The 21,965-nt window shown below is 43.4% G+C and overlaps 1 protein-coding gene across 1 annotated transcript in view; it reads left to right on the top strand.

The window, feature by feature from the left end:
- The window catches only part of LOC112253496 (PDZ domain-containing RING finger protein 4-like), a 201,252-nt gene extending 182,436 nt beyond the window's left edge, over positions 1-18,816 (top strand). The window contains exons 6-9 of the mRNA XM_042323347.1: positions 6,763-6,825; positions 8,810-8,911; positions 14,170-14,292; positions 15,285-18,816. Coding sequence (XP_042179281.1) covers positions 6,763-6,825; positions 8,810-8,911; positions 14,170-14,292; positions 15,285-16,841 — 1,845 coding nt within the window. The 3' untranslated portion in view covers positions 16,842-18,816. The remainder of the gene's footprint in view (positions 1-6,762; positions 6,826-8,809; positions 8,912-14,169; positions 14,293-15,284) is intronic.
- Positions 18,817-21,965: the final 3,149 nt, after the last annotated feature.

Here is a 21,965-nt window from a genome sequence, read left to right as displayed (position 1 = left end):
CTATAAGTCTTTGCTAGGTAAAGCCCCGCCTTATCTCAGCTCACTAGTCACCATAGCAGCATCCACCCGTAGCACGCGCTCCAGCAGGTATATTTCACTGGTCACCCCCAAAGCCAATTCCTCCTTTGGCCGCCTTTCCTTCCAGTTCTCTGCTGCCAATGACTGGAACGAATTGCAAAAATCACTGAAGCTGGAGACTCATATCTCACTCACTAACTTTAAGCACCAGTTGTCGGAGCAGCTCACAGATCACTGCACCTGTACATAGCCCATCTGTAAATAGCCCATCCAACTACCTCATCCCCATACTGTTATTTATTTCATTTTATTGCTCCTTTGCACCCCAGTATCTCTACTTGCACATTCATCTCTACATGCACATAAAACATGTACCACTATGACCTATTTATTTCCTTACCTCCCTTATCTTACCTCATTTGCACACACTGTACATAGACTTTTTCTATTGTGTTATTTACTGTATGTTTGTTTATTCCATGTGTAACTCTGTGTTGTTGTTTGTGTCAGCCTGCTTTGCTTTATCTTGGCCAAGTCGCATTTGTAAATGAGAACTTGTTCTCAACTGGCCTACCTGGTTAAATAAAGGTGAAATGAAAAAAATACAAATAAAAAAGGCCAACAACACTCCGTATTATTCAGAACGCCATGTAATGACACCATATATACAGTGGTAAAAATACTTTAAAGTACTACTTAAGTCATTTTTTGGGGGTATCTTTACTTTACTATTTACATTTTTGGCAACTTTTACTTTTACTTCACTACATTCCTAAAGAAAATAATGGACTTCTTACTCTTACATTTTAGCTGACACCCAAAAGTACTCGTTACATTTTGACAGGAAAATAGTCCAATTCACACACTTATCAAGAGAACATCCCTGGTCATCCCTACGGCCTCTGATCTGGCAGACCAAATTATGTCTGAGTGTTGGAGCCTGCCCCTGGCTATCCATCAATAAAAACAAACAAGAAAATTTTGCCATCTGGTTTGCTTAATTTAAGGAATTTGAAACGATTTATACTTTTACTTTTGATACTTACAGTTGAAGTCGGAAGTTAACATACACTTAGGTTGGAGTCATTAAAACTCGTTTTTCAACCACTCCACAAATATTTTGTTAACAAACTATAGTTTTGGCAAGTCGGTTCAGACATCTACTTTGTGCATGACACAAGTAATTTTTCCAACAATTGTTTACAGACAGATTATTTCACTTATAATTCACTGTACCACAATTCCAGTGGGTCAGAAATGCACATACACTAAGTACAGCTTGGAAAATTCCAGAAAATGATGTCATGGCTTTAGAAGCTTCTGATAGGCTAATCATTTGAGTCAATTGGATGTGTACCTGTGGATGAATTTCAAGGCCTACCTTCAAACTCAGTGCCTCTTTGCTTGACATCATGGGAAAATCAAAAGAATTCAGCCAAGACCTCAGAAAAAAAATTGTAGACCTCCACAAGTCTGGTTCATCCTTGGGAGCAATTTCCAAATGACTGAAGGTATCACGTTCATCTGTACAAACAATAGTACGCAAATATAAACACCATGGGACCATGCAGCCGTACATACCGCTCAGGAAGGAGACGCGTTCTGTCTCCTAGAGATGAACGTACATTGGTGCGAAACGTGCAAATCAATCCCAGTTCAACAGCAAAGGACTTTGTGAAGATGCCGAAGGAAACAGGTACAAACGTATCTATATCCACAGTAAAACGAGTCCTATATCGACATAACCTGAATGGCCGCTCAGCAAGGAAGAAGCCATTGCTCCAAAACCGCCATAAAAAAGCCAGACTACGGTTTACAACTGCACTTGAAATCACTGGCCACTTTAATAAATGGAACACTAGTCACTTTAATAATCTTTACATATCTTGCATTACTCATATGTAAATACTGTATCTATACTATTCTACTGTATCTTAGTCTATGCTGCTCTGACATTTCTCGTCCATATATTTATACATTCTTAATTCCATTTGTTTACTTAGATTTGTTTGTAATCGGTGTATGTTGTGAAATTGTTAGATATTTCTTGTTAGATATTACTGCACTGTCGGAGCTAGAAACACAAGCATTTCGCTACACCCGCAATAACATCTGCTAAACACATGTACGTGACCAATACGATTTGATTTGATGTAATTTTTGACATTGGTGATTGTCACACAGTTGCCACATCTATGAACCCTTTACAAAGCATGACATACGGTTATAGATGCTTTCAAACAAATGTATTTAGTGCTTTTGAAGGCATTATGAAGGCTTTATGAAGACTTTTATATGTTGAACGTCATTTACAGAAGGGACCAGTTGTAGTGTGTTCATGGTGGGATCAATATTAGTTATCAGCGTCATTATAAAACACAATGACAACTGGAATTGTGTGATCACGCTCTCCGCGGCCGATGTGAGTAAGACCTTTTAAACAGGTCAACATTCACAAGGCCGCAGGGCCAGATGGACTACCAGGACGTGTACTCCGATCATGCGCTGACCAACTGGCAAGTGTATTCACTGACATTTTCAACCTCTCCCGGTCTGAGTCTATAACACCAACATGTTTGAAGCAGACCACCATGTCTTTGTGCCCAAGAACACTAAGGTAACCTGCCTAAATGACTACCGACCCTTAGCACTCACGTCTGTAGCCATGAAATGCTTTGAAAGCTGGTAATGGCTCACATCAACACCATTATCCCAGAAACCCTAGATATATAGGTCCTGGATGTCAGAAAACTTTGTCCCGGTGATGTAGTGGGCCGTACCTCTGTAGCGCCTTACGGTCAGATGCCGAGCAGTTGCCATTCCAGGCAGTGATGCAACCAGACAGGATGTTCTCGATGGTGCAGCTGTATAACTTTTTGAGGATATGGGGTCCCATGCCAAATCTTTTCAGTCTCCTGAGGAAGAAAAGGTGTTGTCGTGCCCTCTTCACAACTGTCTTGGTGTGTTTTGACCATGATAGTTTGTTGGTGATGTGGAATACAAGGAACTTGAAACTCTCGACCTGCTCCACTTCAGTGGTGTTCAGCCCTCCTTTTCCTGCAGTCCACGATCATCTTCTTTGTCTTGCTCACATTGAGGGGGAGGTTGTTGTCCTGGCACCATACAGCCAGGTCTCTGACCTCCTCCCTATAGGCTGTCTCATTGTTGTCGGTGATCAGGCCTACCACTTTTGTGTCGTCAGCAAACCTAATGATGGTGTTGGAGTCGTGCTTGGCCATGCAGTCATGGGTGAACAGGGAGTACAGGATGGGATTAAGCACACACCCCTAAGGGGCCTCAGTGTTGATGATCAGTGTGGCAGATGTGTTGTTGCCTGCCCTTACCACCTGGGGTGCGGCCCGTCAAGAAGCCCAGGACCCAGTTGCAGTGGGAGGTGTTTAGTCCCAGGGTCCTTAGCTTAGTGATAAGCTTTATCATTACTATGGTGTTAAACTCTGATCTGTAGTCAATGAACAGCATTCTCACGTACTTTAGCTGTTCCTTTTGTCCAGATTACGTCATCTGTGGATCTGTTGGGGTGGTATGCGAATTGGAGTGGGTCTAGGGCCTTTCAAAGCACTTCATGGCTACCGACATGAGTGCTACGGGCTGGTAATCATTTAGGCAGGTTACCTTCGCTTTCTTGGTCACAGGGAATATGGTGGTCTGTTTGAAACATGTTGGTCTTACAGACTCGGTCAGGGAGAGGTTGCCCATTGGTCCGCGCATGCTTTGAGTACACGTCCTGCTAATCCATCTGGCCCCGCGGCTTTGTGAATGTTGACCTGTTTAAAGGTCTTGCTCACATCAGCTATGGAGAGCGTGCTCACACAGTCGTCCGGAACAGCTGGTGCTCTCTTGCATGTTTCAGTGAATCCCGGAACATATTCCAGTCTGTGCTAGCAAAACAGTCCTGTAGCGTAGCATCCGCTGGTTGCACAGAAATGAGGTTTGACTGCATTAAAGTCCCCGGCCACTAGGAGTGCCGCTTATGGATGAGTATTTTCTTCTATGCTTTTGGCCTTACACAGCTCGTTGAGTGCGGTTTTAGTGCCAGCATCGGTTTGTGGTGGTAAATAGACGGCTACGAATAATATAGACAGTGTGGCTTACTGCTTACAGAATGAGGTATTCTATCTATTCTACCTCAGGCGAGCAATACCTTGAATGACAGGGATTCGGGCCTTGTCTCGACAAAGCAGTATATCCTTCGTGTCGGACTCATTAAATAAAAAAAATCTTTGTCCAGTTCGAGGTGAGTAATCGCTGCTCTGATGTCCAGAAGCTATTTTCAGTCATAAGAGACGGTAGCAGCAACATTATGTACAAAATGAGTTACAAACAATGCGGAAAAAGAACTAAGAAAACAGCGCAGTTGGTTAGGAGCCCGTTAAACTGCAGCCATCCCCTCCGGCGCCGTTATCATTCTGGGTATCACTCCACATGTTGTGACAGTGGGGGAATCGCAAAAGTCCTTTCCTCCTCCGTTCCTCGGGTCCCTTCTACTCCTCTCCTTAAAAGATTTTTCAAGAGGGACGAAAGGAGAGAAGACGTGACACGAGAAATCAAGGACAGGCCGGAGCTGAGAGCAGAGTCCCTCCCCATCCCCAGTAATCTCAAAGCAGCCCTTTTTAAGGAATGGTCCTTTGTGACACACACACACACACACACCGGACCATCATGAAGATGGAACATTCAGGCTGGCCCAGCCATCTCAGGAGATCCTGTCTGATTGGATAGAGTAAAACAAATGGCCCCAGACGGCAGTAATTGATTGGCCGTTGAAAGAGTGGCCTGCCCTCTTCGCTCAGTATCATTAGTCAGGGAGAATCATGGGAAGGAAGAGGCATGGATGGGCCTTGTATGAATACTATGTCTCTCTGTGTCCGGTATGTTACATCTACCAATCACAACAGGAGGGATGGAGGGTGCAGGTTAGCCCAACAGGGAAATCAACAGATAAAGAAGCAGAGTACACACACACACACAAACACACAGTATTCCCTGATTGTGATACTTTATTGTACTTTCCCCAGACACATGTCCTGACAGGTTTGTAGCTCTGTTCATTTTGCTGCTTCAGCAGTAGGGTAAAGTGGCCTTGATACCTGAACTGGACAGATGCTATAACACATACTGACAGCTAAGGCCTTCCTCTGGCAGCAGGTGCTTCAAACAATCACCAGATGGTGTTGAAATAGGTCCTTTGTCTAGAAGTGTTGTATAACAGTTCTTACTTCAAACCTACAGAGGTGTTCTAGAATTATATTGGGGACTAAATGATTATTGGATGTCATAAGAAATTTAGACAATGCTTTTATAGGTCAGTGGTCTCTGTAAAGTTGTATAGGTACACTACATGACCAAAAGTTTGAACACCTGCTCGTCGAAAATCTCATTCCAAAATCATGGGCATTAGTATGGAGTTGGTCCCCCCTTTGCTGCTATAACAGCCTCCACTATTCTGGGAAGGCGTTCCACTAGATGTAGGAATATTGTTGCGGGGACTTGCTTCCATTCAGCCACAAGAGCATTAGTGAGGTCGGGGACTGATGTTGGGGCGATTAGGCCTGGCTCGCAGTCGGCATTCCAATTCATCTCAAAGGTGTTCGATGGGGTTGAAGTCAGGGCTCTGTGCAGGCCAGTCAAGTTCTTCCACACAGATCTCGACAAGTGAGGACCTCACTTTGTGCACAGGGGCATTGTCATGCTGAAACAGGAAAGGACCTTCCCCAAGCTGTTGCCACAAAGTTGGAAGTACAGAATCGTCTAGACTGTAATTGTATGCTGAAGCGTTATAAGATTTCCCTTCACTGGAACTAAGGGGCCTAACCTGAACCATGAAAAACAGCCCCAGACCATTATTCCTCCTCCACCAAACTTTAGAGTTGGCACTATGTATTCGGACTGGTAGTGTTCTCCTGGCATCCACCAAACCCAAATTTGTCCATTGGACTGTGACACTTGGCATTGCGCATGGTGATCTTAGGTTTGTGTGCGGCTGCTCAGCCATGGAAACCCATGTCATGAAGCTGCCGACAAACAGTTCTTGCGCTGACGTTGCTTCCAGAGGCAGTTTGTAACTCAAGGATAGCTTATATTTACGTGCTACGCGTTTTAGCACTCGGCGGTCTCGCTCTGTGAGCTTGTGTGGCCTACCACTTCGCGGTTGCGCCGCTGTTGCTCATAGATGTTACCACTTCACAAGAACAGTACTTATAGTTGACCGGGGCAGCTCTAGCAGAGCAGAAATTTGACGAACTGACCTGTTATTTTTATTATCAAATGTCTTTTTACTGTTTTATTTCTTTAGTTACCTACACACACACACATACTTTTTTTTTCTTTTTTCTCAGCACTATTGGTTAGAGCCTGTAAGTAAGCATTTCACTGTTGTATTCGGCGCACATGACAAATAAACTTTGATTTGATTTTGATAGAAAGGTGGCATCCTATGACGGTGCCACGTTGAATGTCTGTGAGCTCTTCAGTAAGGCCATTCTATTGCCAATGTTTGTCTATGGAGATTGCATGGCGGTGTGATCGATTTTATACACCTGTCAGCAATGAGTGTGGTTGAAATTGCCGAATCCAATAATTTGAAGGGGTGTCCATATACTTTTGTATTTTCAAAAAGTTATATATTTTGTGTATGAGATGTGATCGTAAGGTATTTTGGCAAACTTCCAAAAGGCAATTTTGTGTTCCCTTTGAGCATTGATTCAAACGGTCTCTCCCCATCAGGTTGGGCCAAACAGCATCGCTGCAAGGGACGGACGCATAAGAGAAGGAGACCACATTTTACAGGTAGGAAACTATTTCTTTCTATCTTGACCCTCAGCCCCTCTTTTCTCTCTCTCGTTCTTTCTCGCTCTCTCTCGTCTTCTCTCTCTCTCTCATTTCTCATCAGAGGTGACATAAACACTTTTTTATTTCACCTCCCTCTGCCATTGTCTCCTAACACGAGAACCCATTCATTTTTAATGGCACCATAGTAAAAGAGAAACTCACCCCCTCTGTGACGGTTAGCGGGGAGGAAATGTCCCTCTGGCTGTTTTAGTTACCGACTCAGCATCCGACTGGGCTTTTTAACAGCCGTAAGAGCAGTTTAAGATGCACCGTGCTCCAGATATACCCCCCACCTGCTTCTGGGTAACACACTCGCACATCCACAAGAATGCACACACACCAGATCTCTTCCCTTTCTACACACACGCACACCCCGGAGGTAGACTGAGAGGCTCTCCATGTTATTACCCCTCAGCTCCATCCCTGGGCCAGGGAGGGTCGGTGGACCCTGGAGGCTACTAGTACCCCCTCCAAAGAGAGTATTCTGGTGGGGTTAGAGACACAAACAACAGAGTCAGTGGAGCTGTATGGACCATTATGATGTTATTGGAGAGGGAGGGGGGTTCTGAGCTTTGCTCTCTTGTAGGGGGAAGGGTGGAAAAGGGGGATGTTTTAAGGTGTAATCGAGGGGTTGGTGTTTTGGGAGGTAGGGATAAAGTAAGGTCATATATTTGGGGAGAGGCAGATTGGGGGCTTCGTGGAGAGAGATGGATAGATCATGTTTTGGGAGGTTAAGATTGTAAAGGTTGTAAAGGCTTACAAATATGTTTTAAAATACAAATCTGAGCGGTAGATCTCCGAATGGGATCTCGGCTCGGGGAAGATTGGTGATCACTGGTATTAAGTGTAAGTGTTCTGTAGAGTCTGAGAGCAGTAATGGTTTTGGGAGGCAGAGCCACAAGGCTGTTACAGTAATGTGGGTGAGAGTGCTGGAGACAGTGGAGAAATGCTTTTGAGGAGAATGGCAGAAGTAGACGGTAATGTCTTTTAGAGAGTGGTCTGTTTTCAGTCAGAGTGAACTCTCAGAACAACAGAGTGATGTGTTTCTGAATAAGGGTTAATGAGTCAGAGAGAGCGAGAGAGAGAGAGAGAGAGAGAGAGAGGGAGGTGAGTACACGGTGCAGTCATGAGAGGAAGAAGATTGAGCGTAGGGTAAGCACAGTTTTTTTTGTTGCAGAGAGATAATGTACGGCCGGGGCTAGCTGCTTCCCTAATTGTCTGTCGCGTGGCGCCTTGTCCATGTGTGCGCACGTGTCTTTCGTGCATTGCAGGTCATAATGTGTTGTGCGATTGTATTGAGCTACGAGGCAAAGCGAGGGGAGAGGGGTTTAGGTTAGTGGCTGTGATCCATGCCTCCACCCCAAGCACCCCTTTACTATTATCCCATGCTGACAGGGCCATTACTCTGGTCAGTGGAAGACGGACGCCCCCCTGTCACGGCTCAGTTAATTGTGTGGGGTGTCTGTATGTATGAATGTGTGTTGCTTCCAGATGCTGGATGCTTTCAGGAGCAGAGCATTTCTAGTGCAGACGATCGGTCCATAGACCACTGTCCCATTTACGATCAATCCAGCCAGCCTGGCCTGCTATGAAATACTGACGGGACACATAGAGTGCAGATCCCCTGGAAGGAGGAGACACAGGACCTTTAGCTGTCTGCCAGCTGGGCTCTTTCTTCAGTGTTAGACTGAGATAAAAAAATATATAAAAAGGAAAGTGGCCCTTCCCTTTGTGTGTGTGTTCTAGTGCATGTGAGTTATAACTGGACAGTGTGTGATATACTGTATATTGTGACTCCTTCCTCCACTTCAGGTTGCAACTGCTCTCTCTCTCTCTCTCTCTCTCTCTCTCTCTCTCTCTCTCTCTCTCTTGCTCTCTCTCTCTCTCTCTCTCTCTCTCCAGTGTATTTGTGTATGAATAACAGTGTGTGTTGTTTCCACAGATCAATGGTCAGGATGTGCAGGACAGAGAGGAGGCTGTAGCTGTGCTCTCCAGTGAAGACACAAGGAACATCGTACTGCTGGTCGCCAGGCCCGAGATGCAGGTGAGCTTACTACCACCGATGAAGTTGAAGGAATTGTTTTCAGGTTATTATTTTTTTACCCCAGTCCTAATAGTTTACTAATCTGGAGAGATGTATTGTAAACTATTCCTTTTAACGGTAAGCACAGGTCCATACTGTAGGTCCGTAGGATCAATACACCAGTCATTAAGAGGTCTTTTTATTCATGACATCCCGAGTTAACATACGTGACACCCAAAACACAGCCCTAAGGCTGCACATAATACCACTTACGTTTCTTAGATGAAACATTACACGTCCCTGTATAAACACCGCACATCATGTGTGTTTTTTTTATATAGTGCCGGCCGCTGTAATTGACTTCCAACAGTACGCCATAAAAACTAATGGCATGCTAATATGCAGTGAGTTCAGGCCCAAGGCCATGGCGAACGGTGTGTGTGCGTACACGTGCGTGCGTAGGGCTGTGTCGGTCGTGAAGTTTTTTTTGCCGGCTGGTAACTGTCAACCAAATATCTCCAGGTCTCACAGTAATTGACCGTTAATTAACATACACTTGTTCGGCATCTCTGGGCTTCCACGCTTAGCCCACAAGCCACTGATGCAGACCTTTGAAACATCTACATTTAAAAAAAAAAGTCGTATAAATCTATTTAATATAGCCCACACCGTCACAATAAATCCGTGATTTGATTCGATTTGATTTGTAATGCATTCTAAGGCAGCATGATGTGACTCAAATGACGATTTGAAAAAAAGTTGTTTCTTATGCCGGCCGCACATGCTTCATTAGTCTGTCATTCACAATTTGACAAGCACGTGATAATATTCTCACCCATCAGACTATTCTCAATTTAATTTGGGCTTTACATGTAGCCTACTAATACACTGTATGTGTGTAATCCTTTTTTATTTAAAAAAAAAACATGTTATTGGTAGCCTGCCCTCAAATAGCGACTGGATGAAAGCGCTTCCTGTGCCAGGTAGGCTATACCCGTTTTAAAGTAGATTCATGTGCTTAATTTTTTTAAATTTAAGCACAAAAAAAGCTGGGATCCTCTTTTAAAATACTGTAGTGGCCAGTCAAAACCCTGTTTTCTCCAATGCGATTGCGCAATTGACTGGGCTTGTAAGAACACATGTGTCTCTAGGCTCTGCAGGCTATGGGCTCTCCAACCCTGTTCCAGGGATAATAAGCCTATAGGTTAAGTTTAGAGTGATTTGGCCACTTTAGTTTTGCTACAAACCTTATCAAAACATATAGGCCTATGGGCTCGGCTACATGATGCTTGTGAATATGATTAGAAAAAAATCGAAAAACAATGCAAACCGCTGTTTTTTTAGCCGTAGACGGCACATGCTGGGCATCATTCACAAGTGATAAACCCATACGACTAGTGCTTGGCAATATGGCCAAAATATCATATCACAATATAATTTTTTATTTTAAATACAGTGTAGTGATATTTGACGGTATTTTATGTTTTTGATTAATAAAAGTTATACAGTATGTATGCTCTATGAGTGGTTCATGACCCTAGGGTGGCAACACATAAATAAGTGATTTCAACAGGGCTTTCTACATACTGTTTTACACTGTTCAATCCAACTTCAAACAAAAAGGATTTTTATAATTTCATACCATTTCTGTAGTTCCGGGAATTGTGTCATCATTTCCACACTGTGCCACGCAGGGCTGCATGATAGGGGCAAAACATTGAGGTCTAGTTCATTGGTGAACTGTTGCAATCATGGAAATATAATTATTATTTACATTTATCAGACACTCTTATCCAGAGCGACTTATAGTAGTGAATATATACATACTTTTTTTCATACTGGTCCCCCTGTGGCAGTCAAATGCACAACCCTGGCATTGCAAGCGCAATGCTCTACCAACTGAGCTACACGGGACTATTCTAATTCTATAGTTGTAATATAGTGGGCAGCACCTTGAATGTTTATGACAATGAATGAAAAAACCAGGGAAGAAAATATTGACAGGATAGGAACCAAAGTGTTGGTCAATGTTTCCAGGGGACCCTAATTAGATGTTACATCCCATCTGAAAACCCAAACCATGTGAAAAAAAATAGGATGTAATTAACAGCCAATGTTCATCTTTTAATTTGGGTCTATGGCAGTCATTGCAAATTAGTCTAACACAATGTATCTTCTCTAACCAACACTAATGAGATGGGTGCGCTTGATGCGTGTCGCGTCAGAGCTTCTCAAAGTCAGGGGGCGTGGTGGGGCATGCGCACCTCATCTCTGCGGTCACATCGTACCGGGATCAGTATTTGGTTTTAATGCAGACAAGATCACTGAATCCAGCTTCACACAGATATGAGCTGGCGAAGGGTATGATGAGTTTTATGGTGATTTCAAGACAACTGGGAAGTCTGAAAAATACAAGGTCAAATCGTGACATCAGTGATCGTCAGGTCAGACTTTTGGAGCTCTAGAAACAGACACGAGTTCCCGAGTTGGAATTCCAAATCGGATGACAGTTCAAAATATTTTTCCTACAATGTTATTTTCTGGATTTATTTTCTCAGAATAATAGTAGAGCGAATGATTTATTTCAGCTTTTATTTCTTTCATCATTCCCAGTGGGTCAGAAGTTTACATACGCTCAATTAGTATTTGGTACCATTGCTTTTAAATTGTCTAACTTGGGTCAAACATTTCGGGTAGCCTTCCACAAGCTTCCCATAATAAGTTGGGTGAATTTTTGCCCCATTCCTCGTGACAGAGCTGGTGTAACTGAATCAGGTTTGTAGGCCTCCTTGCTCGCACACATTTTTTCAGTTCTGCCCACACATTTTCTGTAGGTGACAGTAGGCTTGAGGTCAGGGCTTTGTGATGACCACTCCAATACTATGACTTTGTTGTCCTTAAGCCATTTTGCCTCAACTTTGGAAGTATACTTGGTGTCATTGTCCATTTGAAAGACCAATTTGCGACCAAGCTTTAACTGATGTCTTGAGATGTTACTTCAATATATCCCCATAATTTTCATACCTCATGATGCCATCTATTTTGTGAAGTGCACCAGTCCCTCCTGCAACAAAGCACCCCTACAACATGATGCTGCTACCCCCATGCTTCACGGTTGGGATGGTGTTCTTCAGCTTGCAAGCATCCCCATTTTTCCTCCAGACATAACAATGGCCATTATGGCCAAACAGTTATATTTTTGTTTCATCAGGCCAGAGGACATTTCTCCAAAACGTACAATCTTTGTCCCCCCCCATGTGCAGTTGCAAACCATAGTCTGGCTTTTTTATGGCAGTTTTGGAGCAGTGGCTTCTTCCTTGCTGAGCAGCCTTTCAGGTTATGTCGATAAAGAACTCTTTTTACTGTGGCTATATATACTTTTGTACCTGTTTCCTCCAGCATCTTCCCAAGGTCCTTTGCTGTTGTTTTGGGATTGATTTGCACTTTTCACACCAAAGTACGTTCATCTCTAGGAGACAGAATGCATCTCTTTCCTGAGCAGTATGACGGCTGCGTGGTCCCATGGTGTTTATACTTGCGTACTATTGTTTGTACTGATGAACGTGGTACCTTCAGGCTTTTGGAAATTGCTCCCAAGGCTGAACCAGACTTGTGGAGGTCTACAATTTTTTTTCTGAGATCTTGGCTGATTTCTTTTGATTTTCCCATAATGTCAAGCAAAGAGGCACTGAGTTTGAAGGTAGGACTTGAAATACATCCACAGGTACACCTCCAATTGATTCAAATAATGTCAATTAGCCTATCAGAAGCTTCTAAAGCCATAACATCATTTTATGGAATTTTCCAAGCTGTTTAAAGGCGCAGTCAACTTAGTGTATGTAAACTTCTGACCCACTGGAATTGTGATTCACTGTATCACAATTCCAGTGGGTCAGAAGTTTACATACACTAAGTTGACTGTGCCTTTAAACAGCTTGGAAAATTCCAGAAAATATGAAAGATGAATGGAGCAAAGTACAGAAAGATCCTTGATGAAAACCAGCTCCAAAATTTAAAAAAAATCTGTTTTTGCTTTGACATTATGGGATATTGTGTGTAGATTGATGAGGGGAAATAGCAATTGAATCCATTTTAGAATAAGGCTGTAAAGTAACAAAATGAGGTTGAGGTTCTTGATGATCTTCTTGGCCTTCCTGCGACACCTGGTGCTGTATATGTATCCTGGAGGGTAGGCAGTGTGCTCCCAATGGTGCGTTCGGCCGAGCGTACCACCTTCTGTAGAGCCTTGCGGTCAGCGGTGGTGGCCTAATTTCTTCAGCCTCCCGAGGTTGAAGAGTCGCTGTCGTTACTTCTTCACCATGTTGTCTGTGTCGTTTGCCCATTTCAGCTCCTTGGAGATGTGTACGCCGAGGAACTTGAACGGTTTTTTACCGTCTCCAGTGCCTACCTCCTCTTTGTAAGCCATCTCGTTGTTGTTGGTAATCACGCATACTACTATCGTGTCATCAGAGAACTTGATGATGGAGTTGGAACTGTGTGAGGTATACAGAGAGTACAGGAGGGGACTGAAGACGCACCCTTGTGGGGCCTTCATGTTGAGGATCAGTGTGGAGGAGGTAATGTTGCCTACCTTCACCACCTGGGGATGTCAGAATGATTAGAGGGACAATGGAGCGCTGAGTATCAGGCCATTAGCGACTGGCCGTTAGCAAGTTTGATAGGCTACTAATGACCATCAGCGGCATCAGAGCGCAGTTCTGGAAAAGCCTAGTTACCGTGACTCAACGGTCACATAGCTCGTGACTGCCGGTGTGGCGATAATTCGGTCACCATAACAGCCCTTATTAGTATTTATGAGTATGAGCCACTGAGTACGGCAGATGAGCAATGAGCCATAATGGACTCTCTACCTTCCCCTTTTGGTAATTAAATACGCCACTCATAATACATCTAAAGTCTTGGCTGTGATATGGATCCCATTGGTTTGAGTCAAGCAGACAAAGTGCTGATGAATGACATTGAGGAACCAGATCAGAGGTCAAGATCCTCTGTTCATTGAAATAAATTGAATTCTTCTATATGTGTGGTCAGGCAGGGATATTTGATGGGGACATTGTTAATGATCTATCAACAGTTTTATAATGCTTTCAGCTATTGCAACACAAAAACTCCATGTCGTGTGTCTTATTGTGGATCTCGAATGGCCAGTTGGTGTAAGCCAGGGCTTCTCATATTCTGGTTTGAATCCTTCTCTCTCTTTTCTCTCCATCTTTATTTCACTCTCCCTTGCCCCCCCATCTCTCCCTTTCTATCTCTAGATAGAGGAGGCGTGGTTGGATGATGAACACAGTGAGTTCCTGGAGCAGTTGAAGATGGAGATGTTGGAGGAGCAGCAGAGAGAAGAGATGGAGCTGGAGGCACTACAGGAAGAACAGGAGCAGGTGAGACCCACAGGGACAGACCAATGTGTTTATTCTCTCATTTTGTATACAGAGCTTTTACCTGAGGAACAAGTACGGTCCCACAACCCTAGGGTCAAACCAAAGAGTAGACCATGGAAACCAACAATCTCAGAGTGTATACTTAAGGCATAATGCTACTACATGACTATGTAAACACTTGACTGAATGACAGTCATTACTGGTTATAAGAGAAAGGCTGTTGTAGCTTGAAATAATCAGTAACGTTAGGTGGAGCAGATGAGATTATACCAAACTGTGTATTGAGGTTCTTTCAAATCTGATGGCAATATCAAATAATAGAGTTTGAAAGCTTTATTAATATGGAAGAGGGTGAGGAGCATTTTGAACCCCAAAGATTGGGGACCACAATTTAAAATCTTAGTTTTTTTTTTAGATGAGCAAATATGTAAATGGGTAGATAGGGAAGTTCAAAAGACTGCAAAGCATGGGGAAGAAATGACAATTCCCAGTGTAGCAGAGTAGTGGTACAGAACTCCACAAGAATGAAGGGAATCCCCGTGGAGAACCCAAAGCACTGACTTTTTCAAAACTATTTCAGTCTTTACAAATTTCAGACATTTCAAATAGTTATGAATATCATTTCCTTTGTTCTAAAATTCCCAGTTTCCACAAAGTTGTACACAAGAGACCTATGCACTTCAAGTTGTTGTTTTTTTTACAGATATTTGTTTACAGATACAGTAGTATGTTAATTTGATCACACTGTTGACAGATAGTTTTCCTGCAGTCAACTCTGGACCTCGAAGTCAGTTTCACTGCTTTTTAAAAAATCTAATCAAGGACCAATTTAGACCTGGCACACCAGGTGTGTGCAATTAATTATCAGGTAGAACAGAAAACCAGCAGGCTTCGGGCCTCGTAGGCCATAGGGTAAGAGTTGAATAGCCCTGATGTAGACCGTCTTTTAGCTTTTTTTACTGAAAAATTTGTGATATTCATTTTTCTTTCAGCCCAGAGGAACACAAGAGGATGACATCACTGCCACCTGTTCCTCCCTAACTCAGGACAAGGACAGTGAGCTGGGGATGTCTGACCACAATGCCCTTCTAACCCACATCCAGAGACGACTGTCCCAGTGCCTGAGGGATAGACAGGACACTGGGCATCATCGTCTGGATGAAGAAGAGGAGGAAGAGGAGTTGGAGGTGGAGGAGGGTGACCGCTTCCAGCAGCTCCTGGAGCTGAAGTGTCAGATCCGTAACAGCGGGGAGTACGGCCTGTTCTACAGCAGACACAGCACCATTGAGTGTAGTCTGGGAGAGCCGGCTGGCGGCGTGCAGCATGAGCTCCGCATGCTCAACGAGGAGCTCTGCAGCATTGAGCTTGAGTGCCAGAACATCATGCAGGCCCACAAGCTCCGCAAGGGACCGGGGGGGACCCAGAGAGACCAGGTGCAGCAGGTGTCAACCATAACCGGCCACCCCGTGCCCAAGGACCAAAGCTTCCTCCGAGGCAGCAGGGACTCGCCCAGCAGGGGCAAGCTGGCTGACATCAACAAGCGCCAAGAGAAACCGGAGAAGTCAGACAAGGACAGCTCGAGCGCCTACAACACGGCAGAGAGCTCGCGCAGCACGCCGCTGGCCATGGACCGTTCCCCCGAGCACTCCCTCCAGAGGAGGATGGTCACCATCACCAACCAGAGGAACCTCCGCAGCAGCCTGGCAAGCCTTCATGCCACAGCCAGCCCCAGTCCTAGCCCCAGCCCAACACAACGGTCGCTCCACCGAACCACCATCCCAGGCAAGGCCAGTAGCCCCGACCACAGCCCCAACCGCTACGAGTCGGACCAGACTGCCCCGGCAGACGATGAAAGGAGCGGGAACGGGAAGGTGAAGCCTCAGCATCCTCCCAGGGCTTCCCAGATCCCTTACCTCTCCCCGTCCCGTAGCTCCCAGCATAGGCAGCCTAACACCAACATCCCGGCACACTACCAGAGCTACATGCAGCTGATCCAGCAGCGCTCGGCCGTGGAGTACGCTCAGAGCCAGCTCAGCCTGCTCAGCGTGGTCAAGGAGCCCCAGTTGATCCCCGCCAGCGAGCCCAAGATGGAGTGGAAGGTCAAGATCCGTTCCGATGGCACGCGCTACATCACAAAGAGACCCATCAGGGACAAGATCCTGCGGGAACGTGCCCTCAAGATCAAGGAGGAGCGCAGCGGCGGGATGACCACGGATGACGACGCTATGTCCGAGATGAAGATGGGGCGGTACTGGAGTAAAGAGGAGAGGAAGCAGCATCTGGTCAGGGCTAAAGAACAGCGGAGGAGACGAGAGTTCATGCAGCGGAGTAGGCTGGAAAGCCTGAGGGAGAGTCCTCAGAGCAGCAGCGAAGGACGCAAGGAGGTCAGCATCATCGAACTGAGCCACAGGAAGATGATGAAGAAGCGCAACAAGAAGATCCTGGACAACTGGATGACCATTCAGGAACTGATGACTCACGGGGCCAAGGCCCCCGATGACCCCAGGGCCAAAGTACATAACGCCTTCCTGTCGGTCACCACTGTATAATATACAACAAACACAATCTACAGCAGTGTTTCTCAACCTTATTCATACCAGGGGCCAGCAAGCTATGGTTCTTACCTTCTTGGAAGGCAGCTTATATTAATAGGGACTAACATGAGAACTGACTAAAAAATGAGTTTCCGTTATTAAACATCTTAGGGACCGGTCGGGACTGTTCCTGGCCCTAAGACCAGAGGTTGAGAAATACTGATCTAGCTACAGTACCCCATGTGGTATAATATACTTGCCTCGTTCAATGTGGCATTTTTATGAGGACGATAGTAATATTTTCACAACTTTGTTACCCGAAAAAATAGCATTTTGTAAAGAATTTTAACCAATGTCAATTTTGTTTATATTTTTTTCATGTTTTTTCATGATGTCACCCTCTTCCAGATCCAGAAGCACTTTTGTATGAGATTACTGTGCAATTATCTTTCTTAGTTGATCGTTTTCTTAGTTCATCCTGTGAAAATGTTCAATTATTTTCATATTTCTGTTCTGTTATGCAGTGATTCCAACCCACGCAGATCAGGAGACTTGGACTCCCTCAGGGGGAGACATGTTGAATTGAATGTACAGTACGGAAATGTATTGCAATCCTACTTCTTGCCGGTCTAGATTTGATGAACCAGCCATTAGATTTATCGTTCAGGACTTTCTACAAATGTCACAGATAAGTTCAGAACTTTTGGCCAATTCCACACGAGCACATACGACTTCAACTACAACCACTGATTTACCAAATATAATGATTACATTCCTTCAAAACAAGATGGTTAAGTTGGCATTTGATAACGATAACTTGGTCTGAATGCATACAGCTTCTACCTGCATAATCTAAGGGAACCAATGTTGAGATAGACAGATAGATACATTAGCTAAGGACTGGACTACCTGACCTATACCGTTTACAGTATGGATCATCTAAGCTTTTAAAGCCAAGAATGTATCCCCATTCCAAAACAAAGGACCATTTGCAATTTCCTTTGCAATCATTTTAATTGCAAAGGATTATTTTATTCCAAGAGGCTATGAAGACTAGCTGTGATGTGTTGCAGCCGACAATTACTCTGCCGTGCATCAGGAGTTCTTCCAATGCAATACTGGTAAACCCTCTTTCATAAGATTTTGCATATTTATGTTTACATAATCCTTTATTTTCCACACAGTAGGTATTGTACAATGTTAATGTTTCTCAACAAAGCCTTAAACAGTTGCCAATTAGATTCATGTAACTTTGTTGTGGCAAGAAATTCGTTATGAGCTGTCTATGGTTCTCTGTTGCAGCTCAAAATGGTTCAGACTTGAAGCTCAGGCTTCACTTCATGTTTTTAACAACGGCGGCTCATTTCAGAGCCCACACAACACTCTGTATGCTTGTACTTACTAGTTATGGATTGGATGATTGCCAGTGAGCAGGACTCATAACTTGGCAGTACATTTTCCAATTGTGAAATCAGGTTTTGCATATGCATAACTGCATACTTTTCAGTCTGGTTCTGTGTACAGTAGAATACATACTTTTCAGTCTGGTTCTGTGTACAGTAGAATACATACTTTTCAGTCTGGTTCTGTGTACAGTAGAATACATACTTTTCAGTCTGGTTCTGTGTACAGTAGAATACATACTTTTCAGTCTGGTTCTGTGTACAGTAGAATACATACTTTTCAGTCTGGTTCTGTGTACAGTAGAATACATACTTTTCAGTCTGGTTCTGTGTACAGTAGAATACATACTTTTCAGTCTGGTTCTGTGTACAGTAGAATACATACTTGTTTCAAACAGCTCATTTTCAGTTTGAATATTGTAAATGTGAACTTTGAAACCAACTCCTGTATTTGTTTCAAGTCAATGTCAATGGTCTTATTTCAAGTAATATGTAGTTGGCACACTTGTAGCCAGGTAAACGTGTGGTATAATTGTGATCATTGAAAAATGACATGAGAATAAATGATAGTTTTTTTTCTTTCTTTATGGAACGTTTGCAGTAATGCTTTGACTGTCCTTCAGTCTGGTTCTTTATGCACAACACATCACGATGCTTGGAAGTCAATTATGTGTGAAATGACTGTTAAAGTATAGGGTTTCAAACAGCAACAGTATATGTGATTGAGCTCTAACAAGCAGAAAATCCAGACTTTAGACTTTAAAATTGCTTTTAGTTTTCTTGGTTAACTCAAATAGAAACGTTATGTCACATTCATAAATTAAGTTGTGAATCTTCAAGCATCATTATCTCGTGCAGTTTTACTGAGATACTCACAGTTTATAATGAAAATAGAGTATCTTCATGCATCTTGCATTTCTTGGGGAAGTCATTGTCAAGAGATTATTTCACATGAGAACAGTCTGACAAATTGTTTTTGGAAAAGAACGGGCTTGTTCATTGGACTCATTTACACCTCAACTGTCTCCCTCTTGAAATAGATCTCTCCTTTTGTTTAATATTAACAATTAAAAATATCACCTTCCACTCGGATGGCTCTGAGTTCATTAAAATATATCAACCACTAAATCATTTCAATGGCCTGTCATGAAGTATAAGGGGAACGCATTGGGATACTCCAACCATTCCTCAAATTATCTTTCGATATGAACCGTTTGTCGTCTATGGTTGAAATTGAAGTGTCACGCATACTCGCCTCAAGACTTGCTTTATACTCATGGGTTTTGCAGTTAATTGAAACCCTCTCTCGTTTTTAGAGACTGAGCTATCCATATTGGTACAATAAAGACATAAGTCTCCCCTGAAGTTAAATGACTGTCTAGAGGAAAGAAGTTTCATTTACTCACAAGCATATAAGTCTAAACTCTCCCCTTATTTCTCTACGGACATTTACCCCAACACTCCGTTTCTCGTCCCTCCTTCCATTACTTTCTTCATTAGTGCAACTTGTCCTGGACATACACACGTCTTCCTGTTGACACTTTCTCAACGCGCGTCACTAATATCGGAAGACTTGAACCAAGAAGATGACCGATTAATAACCATTTGCGTTGGTACAACAACAACAAAAAGACGGCAATAGTGCCGGTCAACCGTATAACAGGCCGCGTGTTTCTCTTTCCAGGTGATCAGCAAGCAAAATTATGATCCACGTGAATATTCAATCAATAGATGTGCTTCTCATAAACAGCTTTGCAAAACATTGTCTGGTCATTTATGGCAATACGCGAAGGCTCTTGGTAAAGTGACGGAGGACATAAGACACCTATCACATGTCCTCGACCTTCTCTTTGACGCACGTGGAGGAGTGTGAAGGAGTAATATGTCGTTGGCACGCTGGTAACCAGGTAAACTTGTGGTATAATTGTGATCGTTGAAAAAATGCCGTGAGAATAAAACAGTTTTTTTCTTCCTTTATGGAACGTTTGCAGTAATGATTTGACTGTCCTTCAGTCTGGTTCTTCATTTGCAACACATCACGGTGCTTGGAAGCCAATTATGTGTGAAATGACTGTTAAAAGTATAGGGTTTCAAACAGCAACGGTATATGTGATGGGGAAGTGCGGAGGAGAAGCACTACGCAGTTCGAGGTTTTACCAGCTTCCTTGAAGCGCAGGCTATCAAGAGTATTTAAAACGCAAACACAGAGGTACATGCATCAGTATAACCTGGCTGAAGGTACTTTAATCAGCACAGGACCTTGCTGGCATTTTACCTGACCAGAGTGAAGTTGAAGTAGGCCTACACAGGTAGAACACAAGAATAAGTAACCTGAAACAAAGAATTCCCAGGCTTTTCATTATGAATGCAATTAACCAATAGGAAGAAGACGTGTCGATAATGAACAATTAACATTAAACCGGCTGGAATTCCAGTCTTCAGCTCGTCAACATACCTCCATTACAATGAGCACACATATCAATAAATGTACTTACCATGCTTGAAACATAAATAGACATAAGGCTTCCAACATGAACTCCCCCCTCCCCCCGGAAATTATCAACTTTAGCTATACCCATACTACTGATTAACCCAGGCACTTTGGTACGCCCCCTCTGTCTTGACCATAAAACCCAAATCAGGAAATGAACAAAACCCTCTTCGATCAACGAGGAAATAACAAGGTAAGCATGTACATTTATTTTTATTAGCGTACACATTTTCATTAATACACTTGATCATTGTAGTTGTAACCTCTGCATCTGTCCTCGTGCTCCTAGACCTTAGTGCTGCTTTTGATACCATCGATCACCACATTCTTTTGGAGAGATTGGAAACCCAAATTGGTCTACACGGACAAGTTCTGGCCTGGTTTAGATCTTATCTGTCAGAAAGATATCAGTTTGTCTCTGTGAATGGTTTGTCCTCTGACAAATCAACTGTAAATTTCGGTGTTCCTCAAGGTTCCATTTTGGGACCACTATTGTTTTAACTATATATTTTACCTCTTGGGGATGTTATTCGAAAACATAATGTTAACTTTCACTGCTATGCGGATGACACACAGCTGTACATTTCAATGAAACATGGTGAAGCCCCAAAATTACCCTTGCTAGAAGCATGTGTTTCAGACATAAGGAAGTGGATGGCTGCAAACTTTCTACTTTTAAACTCGGACAAAACAGAGATGCTTGTTCTAGGTCCCAAGAAACAAAGAGATCTTCTGTTGAATCTGACAATTAATCTTAATGGTTGTACAGTCGTCTCAAATAAAACTGTGAAGGACCTCGGCGTTACTCTGGACCCTGATCTCTCTTTTGAAGAACATATCAAGACCATTTCAAGGACAGATTTTTTCCATCTACGTAACATTGCAAAAATCAGAAACTTTCTGTCCAAAAATGATGTAGAAAAATGTATCCATGCTTTTGTCACTTCTAGGTTAGACTACTGTAATGCTCTACTTTCCGGCTACCCGGATAAAGCACTAAATAAACTTCAGTTGGTGCTAAATACGGCTGCTAGAATCCTGACTAGAACCCAAAAATTTGATCATATTACTCCAGTGCTAGCCTCGCTACACTGGCTTCCTGTCAAAGCAAGGGCTGATTTCAAGGTTTTACTGCTAACCTACAAAGCATTAGATGGGCTTGCTCCTACCTATCTCTCTGATTTGGTCCTGCCGTACATACCTACACGTACGGTCACAAGACGCAAGCCTCCTAATTGTCCCTAT

Source organism: Oncorhynchus tshawytscha, linkage group LG06 (genome assembly GCF_018296145.1).
Source record: "Oncorhynchus tshawytscha isolate Ot180627B linkage group LG06, Otsh_v2.0, whole genome shotgun sequence".
In the NCBI taxonomy this organism is placed as follows: Eukaryota; Metazoa; Chordata; class Actinopteri; order Salmoniformes; family Salmonidae; genus Oncorhynchus; species Oncorhynchus tshawytscha.
The sequence above is the reverse complement of the archived record's forward strand: the minus strand, read 5'-3'. Positions and strand labels throughout refer to the sequence as shown.